Source organism: Delphinus delphis, chromosome 2 (genome assembly GCF_949987515.2).
Source record: "Delphinus delphis chromosome 2, mDelDel1.2, whole genome shotgun sequence".
Taxonomy (NCBI): domain Eukaryota; kingdom Metazoa; phylum Chordata; class Mammalia; order Artiodactyla; family Delphinidae; genus Delphinus; species Delphinus delphis.
Window position 1 is genome coordinate 61282272 of NC_082684.1, and position 12622 is coordinate 61294893.

General features: G+C 37.6%; 1 protein-coding gene across 1 annotated transcript in view; it reads right to left on the bottom strand.

Annotated features, from left to right (window-relative positions):
- Positions 1–4514: 4514 nt before the first annotated feature.
- Positions 4515–12622, bottom strand: part of TTC6 (tetratricopeptide repeat domain 6) — a 210017-nt gene continuing 201909 nt past the window's right edge. The window contains exons 29-30 of the mRNA XM_060004656.1: positions 5111–5336; positions 4515–4656 (exon numbers count right to left, since the gene is read on the bottom strand). Of these exons, the coding sequence (XP_059860639.1) occupies positions 4520–4656; positions 5111–5336 (363 nt within the window). The 3' untranslated portion in view covers positions 4515–4519. The remainder of the gene's footprint in view (positions 4657–5110; positions 5337–12622) is intronic.

A 12622-nucleotide genomic window follows, 5' to 3' on the forward strand; every position in this document is an offset into this window, starting at 1 on the left:
ACTTGTTATTTTTATAGCAGACTGATCTCATTCATTACATCTTGGTTTTTCCTAATTTCATTTTCTAAGGTATTCATCTTATAGTTCTAAGTGTGCCGTGTGTGTGTGTGTGTGTGTGTGTGTGTGTAAGTTAGACATTGTGAAAGCTATGTGGATGCTAAGAACCTCTCTACTCACAGGAGATATTAAATAAGAATAGCACTGAGGATGAGTGCTGTCATTGCTTTGACCTTTGAAGAGTCTGTGCCTAGAATCTCACAGGATGCTCACTTTATCAGAGAAATGAATAGTAAAACACATATCTGTAGTGTGTTGGGTCATAATGTCCTGCATTATGAGTGTCCAGACCTGCATTTTATTTAAGTAAATACATCAAATATTTATGAAGCACCAGCTATGTGCCAGGAACTATGACAAGCATTGGTGATACCATGGTGAACAGGATAGACCTAATCCTTGCCCTCGAAGTTTCTAGTCTAGTGCGGAAGACAGTTATTAAACTAGGATATACAGATTTGAAGGGTAATCCAAAAGAGTAGGTAGCAGTGCTGTGGAAGTATAGAGGGAAAAGACCTAAGCCACCCTCCTAGGGAGAGGAAGATATCTCTTCCTGAGAATAAATTAGCCAGGTAAAGATGGGTGAAGAGAAGACAAGTTGAACATTGGGATCTCATAGTAGATGGTCAAAGTGCCTGTTATTTTTGGAAATCAGTGATTCTCAGGCATTGACAAACAAAACATTTTTATGCCACTGGAGAACCTCTAGGAGTGAGATCTTGTTACAACACGCTAAGAAGGTAGACCGAGACTCTCACAGCTCAAGGATATTGCTTCTAGCTCCAAGCTGCCTGTCCAGGCATAAATCAACTTCTCTTCTTTCTCACTGAGGAGGCATTATATGTTTTTCCCTCCCTCAATGTGATTTCTCTTCCAGCTACACCCATCTAGCAGTGACACTATACAGCACAGTGTTTCCTAAAATGTGATATGAGGAACACTGGTATAAAAAGGTTACTTTAGGTAGAACAAGGACAAACTTATTAATAGTTATGCATTTATTTTTACAAATTCCTTCTCTCTAAATAAATTCAATTAACACTAGCAAGTCAACTTAAAGAAATATATTGAATAAATAAAAATGAAACTACATTTGGATAACATCATTATACTCGAGGTGCTTTAAACCAATTATTTAACCTTTCTGTACCTGATATTTTTCTTCTGCGAAATGAGAATTATAAGACTGTCTCAAGTACAATGGTGAAATGAAAATGTCCTTAAGCCATAGGTGAGTTTCTGGTACTTAGTAGATTTTTAGCAAGTGAAATTTTCTTTTTCTTCCCTTTCTTGCTGCCAACATACTGACCTTTCTACTGTCATTCCTATCTGGTCTGTATTATTAAACATAAAATGTAAAATGCTGCCCATTGACTGTATTTCAAATTAAAAGCTCAAGATAATCTTACTACCATCACGCATTTATCTAAGGCTAGGCTAGATACATAGATACGTAGACATAGACATAAATAAATACACATATATGCCAGTACAAAAGAAGTGTTAAAGACTGGAAATCCCTTTTTTGCACTAATAATCATTAGGCAGACAGAGAGCTTTGATGCCATCACGATAAACGTTATTTAATAGACTATGAGTTCATCTTGTTTTATTTCTCTTTAGGTGAAAAGGAGCAGAGGCTTTTAAACTAGAATAGAGGTTGACTTTCAGTTCCACCATTTAAAAGCTGTGTGACACTGATCATATAACTGGACCCTTCTGAGCCTCAGTTTCCTCATCTAATGATACCTGCTACCTTACAAGACATGGGTAAAGAAGTAGAGACAATGAATGTGAGGCAGAGAACACTATACCTTGCCTGGTCTGGCTTAGCCTATGTGTGGACCAAGAGAAGGGCCTCAGGTGGAAAGTTGTAGGTTCTTGCAAGAGGTTGGGGGTCAGTACAGACAGAAACTGTGGGTACCCAGGGGATGTGGACCCGGGGTCACCACGTAGCATTTTGGCATGTTAGATATGATTTGCTCCATTACGCTATCATGGCTCTTGGTTTGTATCATTCCTGCCTCTTGTTATAAGTAGTTGTATGTAATCAGGAAAAAAATATTAAATTACTAATTGTCTTAGCATGGGTTGTCCCAGAAAGCAGAGCCAGAGGAAAATGTTTCTGGGCAATGACTTTATCAAGAAGTGCAAACCCAAAAAAGCAGGAGCAGTAACAAAAGGAAGCAAAGCAGGGAAGCCAAAAGCCAAAAGCCAAAAGCCCCAGTACAAGATACATCTCGAAGCTGGCCGCTAGTACGTGTGAACTGATTGCTTAATTTCCAAGGACCATCCTCCGGGAGGCTGTATAAACCAAGTGTCTCAGGACACTCCACCAAGAGATGGATAAGAGCCTATCTACTAGTTCCTTTCTCTCATCATCAAAAGTTCATTTGACAGGGACTTGGGTCCCCTGCACATCTGCCAGGCATGTGGCTGGGCACTACCGCAGCAGGTGACACCTCAGCTTTAAAAGAGATGCCCAGCGCTGTAGGTGAGGGATGTGTGGCTGGAGCACAAGATGAGGGTCTGTCTGTGGGTGCATGAGGTTGGCCTGAATCTCATCTGTGGCCGGGCTGAGACTAAAGGTTCTGGAGACGAGTGAGAATGAGAGGATCTGAAGAGGCGTATTAAAGGTGTCTGAATCACCAACTGAAATAACTTACTAGGCACGACACAGTCCTCACATGGACCCACATATCATGCTAAGAAAACTATCCTGAAAGACTGTGACGAATCCCCACAGTGGCTTACGAATAAAAATCAGCTTTGTATTGTGAAAATCTGGTACATCAAACTGAAAACAAAGGAAACTGAGTAGATAGGGGTATTTTTTTCCACAATGCCTCATCTCAGTGAACACAGGTCTCTGAGGAGCTGGAGATGTACTGGAAGAATGAAACGAAGAAGGAAAATAAACTGAGTGAAGCAAATCTAAATGAGTTTACAAGTCAGGAAACCTTGTTATTATCAGTGAGATAAAGGGAAGGGGTTCTCTGGTTCACCAAAGAGATATCCTATTAAGAATTTTTACCATACGACCCAGCAATCCCACTACTGGGCATATACCCTGAGAAAACCATAGTTCAAAAAGAGTCAAGTACCACAATGTTCATTGCAGCTCTATTTACAATAGCCAGGACATGGAAGCAACCTAAGTGTCCATCGACAGATGAATGGATAAAGAAGATGTGGCACATATATACAATGGAATATTACTCAGCCATAAAAAGAAAGGAAACTGAGTTATTTGTAGTGAGGTAGATGGACCTAGAGTCTGTCATACAGAGTGAAGTAAGTCAGAAAGAGAAAAACAAATACCGTATGCTAACACATATATATGGAATCTAAAAAAAAAAAAAGTGGTTCTGAAGAACCTAGGGGCAGGACAGGAATAAAGACTCAGACGTAGAAAATGGACTTGAGGACATGGGGAGGGGGAAGGGTAAGCTGGGACGAAGTGAGAGAGTGGCATGGACATATATACACTACCAAATGTAAAACAGATAGCTAGTGGGAAGCAGCGACATAGCACAGGGAGATCAGCTCAGTGCTTTGTGACCACCTAGAGGGGTGGGATAGGGAGGGTGGGAGGGAGACGCAAGAGGGAGGAGATATGGGGATATATGTATATGTATAGCTGATTCACTTTGTTATAAAGCAGAAACTAACACACCATTGTAAAGCAATTATACTCCAATAAAGATGTTAAAAAAAAGAAATTTTAGCTGTTTTAATGTATTTCTACTTGTCAAGTTCTATGATGCACTAATTATAAGTGTATGCAGATTTTTTATATACTTTTATGACATATGCATTAAAGAGGCAGAGGCATGTCAAGGAAAGAGGACGCTCCAAATCTTTATAGGTGCTGTTCTGGAAGGGAGGCAACATGAAAAAGAGGAACGTTGGAAAAACATGAGTAGCGGGAAGAATGAAAAAGAGGAATGCTGGAAAAACATGAGTAGCGGGAAGAATACAGACCTGTGTAGATATTGTTCAAAGGAGGAGAGAGGATATGCGCTTGACTTCAATTTCTTTATAGTCATCAGCTCTCTTTTTTTTTTGATCTGGATACTGTTGATTACATTTAGGTATTGATGAAAATGTCAATGAGACATTTTCTAAAATCACACAGTATTATTTTAAAAGGAATTATTTTACTTTAAAGAAAATATTTTGTGTTAATATGTCCCTTGAGAAACATTCTCATTTAAATTCTACACCTTGTGAAGAAATTGAATTATTGAGTTGTTCCAAATCTGCAGAAAATGATCTGAAAGTTTTATAATTAATCTATAACAAAAAGGTGTTGCTAAAATGCATTAAAGAATTATATAAAAGACTAAACATAAAGCACAAAACAATGAAGACAGTGCAAACTTTTTTTAAAGCAACAAATACTTTTCAATTTATGGAAGAACAGCTGTGTAGACTACTACAGAAGCCATGGTCTATGTAGTCATACCACTGAGGCATGTTCCTGAAGATAAAGTGCTTGGTTATAGTCAGCCACAGCTTCATCAATCAGACCTATTTTACCACGAACTTCTGCTCTAAGATTATATACTAGAGCATCATTAGGTTTCAAAGACAGAGCTGTAAAAGAAAAAAATTTCAAGATATGTTTTATGCTAGCATTCAAAAAGCTTCACTTTTTTAAATAAAAATTTTATAATATAAGAACTTTAGTATTATCTATTTGAAAACATTTTTCCTCATATGTACCTCATTATTTAGTTAAATTTAAAACACTGAATCTTTCTAAGAAAATTAACTTGGGAAAACACAGTACAATGTCTTTTTTGAAAGGCTGGCAATGTTTATGTATGGTTTCCCTAATAATTTTCTATGTCTTAGCTTACCAATGCTGTAAGTTATTACATAAAGGAATCCATACTGATTACATTAAAGATATGATATATAAAACCATTAATTCTAATGTTAGTTTATCTAGGCAAATCGACTTGATGATTTTCTTCTTTTGTCATCAAAAACCAACAAATCAACCATTATAATATTAATCAAAAAATTACAAAAAAAAAAAATATACCTTTACTTAGGTCTTCTTCAGCTAGTTCATATTGCTTTAAACAACAGTAGAAGTATGCTCTGTTAAAATATACTGCAGCCCAAAATGGACAGCTTTCAACTACACGTGCAAAGTCTTCTTTTGCTTCTTCATATCTCTTTAATACTGTATTTGCAATAGCTCGATTCATGGTAGCACATTCATTTTCTGGATCAAACTTTAAAGCCTTTGAGAAGTAGTCAATAGCCTATAAAAGTGTGAAGATAATGATAATCTGAATATATTTTAATTGGCAGCTATACAGCAACTTGAAACACTTTTAATATAAAACTAAGGCCAGTGGCACACTGAGGAGATAGTGGAAGCATTTCATCCCAGATACAGATGATAAGGAGGTGCCAGCATCTGTAGAGAATGTAAAAGACAATAATAAAACCAACCAATAGTTGGTCTGCTTTTTGTTATCACCACGTGTCAGCAGTTTTAGATAGTGTCAGAGACAAAATACTCTCTGCTGAGGTGAAATGTTCCACTACCACCTCCACCTCCCCCACTACACACAAATCTCACATCCCTGTACAGCAGTAGAAAAAAGTAAAATATAAGTTAGAAAAGAAGGTCACACAGGAGGATAAATATAAGTTTGAAAATTAACATTTTTCATATAAAAGCAGAGTAAGGGCTAAAGAGAGAAGCAAATTTTGAAAATAAAGTTCTAAACCTTACCAAAAGAGATTAAAAACTCCGTTATACTATGAAAAGCTATAAAGGAAGAAAGACAGAAGATTAAAATCAGCTTGTCAAGAAGATCAAAAACTCTAGATGATTCACAAATCGTCATCAAGCCGGAAGGGACCCTCCAAATTGTGGTCCATCGACTGGTGTTGGGGTCTTGATCAACATTAAGTTAGAAAATTTTTAAAAACTGGTCCTTCATCACACATTGCTTGAGATGCCGATTAGACACCCTACTACTCAAGGTAGGAATCTCATCTCTAACTCTATGATGGATGGAAAATGTGCCTCCTACTTTAAAACTTCCCTAAAGGAAAAGTTGTTTTTAACAATATGGCTTGCTGTCTCCAATTCCTTACCACTCGACTTTTCCCCAGTACAGCACAGTCTGGGCTCTATCTACCTCCCCCTAGCCCATGAGGTCTGCTCTTGCTAAGGCTGAAGATGTCGTCAAGCCCAGTAAGCATTTTCTAGTCCTTTCTTTCCATGGCATTTCTGGGGCACAGATGCTCTTGGTCTCCCCTTCCCTCTTAAAACTCTCTCTGTCCTTGAGACAGGGTGTCTCCCTAGTTTTTCCCCTACCTCTCTGATCATTTTCTATCAGTCTTCTTCATGGAACTATTTTTCTCTATATTTCTCAGGGATGTGTCCTCAGTTCACTTCCATTGTGGGTGAAGTGAAACACTGAGAGCATGGTGGCCAGGAGCCCAGACCATGGGGCCAGATTTCTAGGTTCAAACCCTGGCTCTACCACTTATTAGCTCTTTGGTGAGTAACTAAAACACTCTGACTCGATTTTTCTCGTCTATAAAATGGAGGCAACAAATCGAACCCTACTTTCAGTGCTGCTATGAGGATTAAGTGAGCTGACAGGTAAAGTACTGAGAAAAATATGCAGAATATAGTAAGGACTCAGTCAATTATTATTGATACATCTGTTTTTTTTTTTTTTGCCAGTGTCTACAAATGGAGAGATGTCATAGCCCTCAGGTAATACTCCATGAATTTTACTGCCTGAGACTTTTGAGAAGCAATTAGATCAAGATTGTGTGACCCATCTCATCCCAGAATGGGAGCTATTCTATGCTGTAGTTAAGTGCAATTTAAGGATCCCTTAAGATGGCAGCAGAATTGACATCCCTCTGTGAAGAGCTTAAATTAAAGAGAATTCACTCCTGAACAGGAGGCTGGACTCACAGTCATTACAGATGAGGCAAGGGAATGACTCGAAGCAGAGCCAAGATTTCCTTCAAAAATTAATTTGTTTCATTTTAATTCACCAGTAAATGATCAATAAAGGCTACACAATTCTACATCACAAAAGCATGACTTGCAATCAGGTAGGAGCAAATGCCTACCTCAGCTAAAATAAATGAACTTAGTAAAACAAAATAGTATGGTTAACTCTGAACAATGTAACTTTCTGTTATAACTTTGAAAACATATTACTTAGAAAATGAAAGCCTATAAATTTAATGAGGTTACTTGAAGAACAGGAGCATTAACTATGAAGTAGTTAGAGGCCAAAGACGCCTACCACAATAGATGGCCTTGATTTAACAATTGGTCTAATGTCCTCATATCTGTAAGTAATTAGGAAGCAGATCCAGGTATTTTTTAAAAGTCACCTGTAATTCATGACACATGCATGTAGCTCATCCAATTGTGGTTTAAAACCATTAAGTCACTAACCAACCATAAAAGAAGCCAGAACACATACATGTTTTAATCCTTTAGAGATTATCTGGTCTGTTGAGGGACCCTTCCTCCTGGCCCTAAATCTTCTTTCCATACATCAGAAACAAAGCGGGAGGGGGAAGATGGACAGGAAATAGAAGAATTTGCTCCACAAAGAAGCATACAGCATACCAAAATAGCTGAACAGCTACTCTCAAAGTCTGCTTGTCTCTGAAGGGAGCACATACTGCAAAGCCCGAGTATCCAGTATATCAAGACAGAGAGCGGAATACATTTTAGATCAAATATTTGCCCAGCTGATGTGTCCCCAGCTTGGGGGAGCAAGAGCCATACTTAAAAAAAAAAAAAAAAAAATCAAAGATCAAACTACACTTTAGATCTAACCAAATAGTTTTATACATGATGTCCATAGAGTGATTAAGGACAAATAAGTTTAAATGTGAGGGTCTCCCTCTCATGTGGACCTTAAACACTGACAGAAACAGAAAATTGCCCTGGGCACCGTGTTTGTCTAATGCTCGTTAACTAACTCTACAATGCAGAGAAACATTGCCAAGACCCAGCCAGAGTGTGGTCTGAGCTTGAGGAAGTTTAAGGCAACTGACCCTGGCCTGTCAGCCTGGGAAAACATTAGCCTCCCAGCTGTCTGAGGTCTGAGCTATGACAATCTCATTCATGCCTTATATAATAATACCTTTGATAATTCTCTGTCCCAGCAGCTAGCTTCACCACTGAGGTCAACCAGCCTCATCACAGGGGTCAGCAAGCTAACTGATCTAACTTGGGAAACAGCTAAACTAAGGCAATGGCAGTAGAAACAGAATGGAAAGGGCATATCTGAGAAAAAAACTAAGAAGGAAATTTGACAGGATTAGATGACTGATTAGATGAAGAAGTTGAGGAAGAGAAAGTTGCAATTGATGCTAATATTTTTACTCAGGTGACTCCATGGAATGACATCTTGAACTGAGACAGGGTTATACAAAGAAGAGTTGGACGGGGCATAGAGGATAGAGAGATTAATTCAGTTTTGGCTCTCATGCACTTGTAAAACATCCAGTTTTAGCAACTGGCGATAAATATGGGTTAGGAGCTCAGAAGAAAGGTGGAGGCTGACATGTAGTATAAGCCATGGGTATAGATGGGCTTTCTGAGTAAGGAAATATGGAGAGAAGAGAAAGCAGTGTGATTCCTGGCATTAAAGAGCTTAACTGGAATGAGGAGATAAGAGACTAACACACAGAAACAATTGTGGGGTGACAGAAAGCTGTACTGAATCTGTATAGAAATAATTATATACAAAGCAGTATGGAGTCAAGATCTCACTTTAAATTTAACCACAACCTCAAATGAGAACTTGAAGTTGTCTGGTGGTTCTACTATACTTCCCTAGAACATGCACCCTACCGCTCTCTAAAATAATTATTTCACATTTTCTCTTTAAAACTCCTAGCCATACTCTCCCCCTTTATACCTGTCCATCCTCACTCTTAACTGGTAACTGGTACTCATAGTCCATGGAAAAAATGTAATCATTTCAGAGAAATACCTACTATCAAAATCTACCTAGCTACAGCCAGCTGTGCCCCAACTCTCTGCCTTCCCTCATAACATAATGGATAGTGTGTCCTGCTCCCTTCAAAGGCCACCCCTGGAACTTCCAAACTTTAGCCCCATCAAATCCTCAAAGATTTTGATCCTAATTATCCCTGCCACTCTCCCCTGCCCCAACAATTTCTCCCTTTCTACTAGATCCTTTCATTAACACAGGAGCATGAATCAGCATCCCTCATATTTTAAAAAATTAAAAATACGAACACCTTACTCCACTCTAGCCACCACCCCCATTTCACTACTTCTCTTCACAGAAGAATTTCTCCAACTCGTTGAACTGTCTCTAATTCTTCACCTCACATGTTCTCCACAACCCTTTCCGCTCAAGGCTCTGATGCCATTGCGACTCCAACAATGTTCTTGCCAAAGTCATCAATGATTTTCTCCATCCTGCCCTTCCTTGACTTCTCAGCAGCATTTGACACAGGACACATTTCCCTTCTTAAAGTACTTTATTCTTGAGGTGATATCATGCTCTCCTGCTTTCCTTCCCAACATCCTGACTGGATACTCCCCACTCGGTCTACACTCTGGAGTCTCCTCTCTACTTCACTTCCAAACACTGGTATTGCCCCAGGGCTTGCTCCTTAAACCCCTTCTCTCCATCTATACTATCCACCCAGGTAATCTCATATAGTCCCACACGTATGCTAGTACTGATATACTGATGCTTAAATAAGATGGTATTAAATGTTTATCACTACTAATATTGTTTATTTTCTATTTCTTCCTCCAATAAAATGTAAGGTACATCATAAAAGAAGTCTTCCTTATCTTGTTTAGCTCTGTATCCTCAGGATCTTAATTCCTAGCACATGGCAGGTACATTACAAATATAAGGAGATTGAAAGAATGAAGAACTAAGTGGAATCAGGAAATATCTGCTCAGCTTTTCCAGCAAAATACAGACAAGGACTTTAGCCTCTTGGTAGATAAAGGTGCCCCAAAGATCATTTTTAAGGGGTATGGTGACAGGATCAGGTGTTAGAGGAGAATACAGAGGTTACAGATCTCAGAAAATGCAAGCAATAAAAACAACTTTTTAAAATGAGAATGTTATCTTAGAAACAAGGCCTGTGGAAAGTTCTGAGAAACACAGAGCTTGTGGTAGAAGCCTTCCCAAACCAGGCTAGGCTAGAAAGGACATACTGTAAAGTCCTGTGCAATAGCATCAGTGGTAGCTCAACTCGGAAAGTTACCATGGCCTATCACCGTATCTCTCACAAGAAAATCTGCTATTAGTCCAGGAAAAAAAAAATTATCTCATTCAAATATAAGGAACAGAAAAGTAATTTGCATGCCTTCACTGTAAAAAACAAAGATAAAAAAGTAAGAGCTTAATTTTTGGAAAGATCATAAAAATTGCCCAGAAAAAAATGTATTCCTACAATGTAGATAAAAATTATAATGTAACATTATAAAATAAACTAGAAAAAAATTGTTAAGGAAGAAACTGCATTTAAGAAATAAATAAATAAATAATAAAGGATCTTAGAAAAAGGATCTTCCTGGCCAGGAAGATATGTCATGGAAATGGGACAGAACTAAAAAAAAAAGTTTTAAAGAAACCTGGATCATAAGGTCAACAACGGAATAATAGAAAACACAGTAAAAATTTAGGGGATGCAAAAGAAAATGAAACAGATGTTAAAAGATAAACATTTGAAAAAAATAATTGGCATATAGGAGTCAAAAGACGTCCTATTTATAATCATTGGTATTCATCCCCAATGAAGAAAATCAAAACAATGAAATAGAGAAAAATATTTACATTGAATTCAATAAAGATTTTCTGAAATCTACATATTGAAAATGCACACTCTGTACTTGATAACTTTGACCCCAAAAGCTTAACTCTAACACATACTTTTAAGTAAAAAAAATTTTCACTTATGGGCTTCCCTGGTGGTGCAGTGGTTGAGAGTCCGCCTGCCGATGCAGGGGACACGGGTTCGTGCCCCGGTCCGGGAAGATCCCACATGCCACGGAGCAGCTGGGCCCGTGAGCCATGGCCGCTGAGCCTGCGCGTCCAGAGCCTGTGCTCCACAACGGGAGAGGGCACAACAATGAGAGGCCCACGTACCGCAAAAAAAACCAAACCAAAACAAAAAACTTTTCACTTAAAAAAAATAAATAAAATAAAAACTTTGGTTATCCTGACAAAAAGAAGTCACCAATAACGAAAATCAGGTTTGCATCAGGCTTTTGACACCAACATATGCAAAACCAAAAAAATAGTGAAACAGCACTTACAAAACACTCAAGGAAAGAAAAAATGAGTCAAGGACTCTAAACCCAGACATGCTGTCGTAAGATATAAAGGCTGCAGGCTAACAGCTGTGAACATGAAACAATTCAAGGAATATTGTTCTCATGAACCCTTTCTCAGGACTCTACTAGAAGACTAATTTCAGACCACCAAGAAATGATTGGTTAGGAGGTAAACTTTGGCAAAAAGCCTGGTGATGAGAATTAAATATATTTAACTGAAGAACTAAGACTAAACGTGAAATAAAGGTAACAAAATAGTATATGCAAATATTAAATCCTCTGGCAGTGTAGGAATGACGAAACACAACAAAACGGAAGAATACAGAGAGAGTGGAAAGCAAGCTGACATGACAAGCTAACAGAACAAGCTCAAGCAGATTTAAGGATATAAATATAAACATTTTTCAAAAGAGCATAATACTAACTAAAATTGACTAATAGATGAGAGGGAGAAATAAGGGAGGAAGAGATTAAAGGGTCATTTTATTGTTCTTCATAGAAGAGAACTAAAGAAATAAGGAAGCAAGGGTACAAGGGTATTTTTATAAAGGTCATCACTAAAGCAAACTGTAAACCTTCCTAAATATTAGAAAAACTCTGAAATTTTAAAATAAAACAGACCACAGAATAAAATATTTTAAATACATGTAAACAGAAAATATGATATAAAATAACAGAACTAAGACCAAACATATTGACCGTGCCAAAATGTCAATGGGATATAACCTACCTATTAAAAGATAAATATTTTCAAATTGTCATCTAAACCAAAATCCAGCTCTACGCTGTATAAAAGAGACACAGCTAAAACGAAAGATTCTAAACACTGAAAATAAAAGGAAGGGCAAAGGACTATCAGGCGAAAGCAAACCAAATGAAATCAGAGGTCAGGATCTTCACATCAGATAAAGGAGAATTTATTCCAGAGAGAAACAAAGAAGAGCATTTGTAATGCTGAAGACTACAATTCACAATGCATATGTAATATGAACATCTATACATGAAATAGCATCAATTTTCATAAAGCAGAAATTACAAGAGATGTAAAGAAAACTATCTAGGGCCACACTAATTATAGGATACTTGAATAAACCTTTCTCTGTCCAAGATAAACCAAATTAAAAAAAAAAGGTATGGATATAGACTAATTATACTCCAATATTAGAAAATATAAAAGCCCTTCCTCTTGAACATTTTAAGTGCCCTATTAATTTA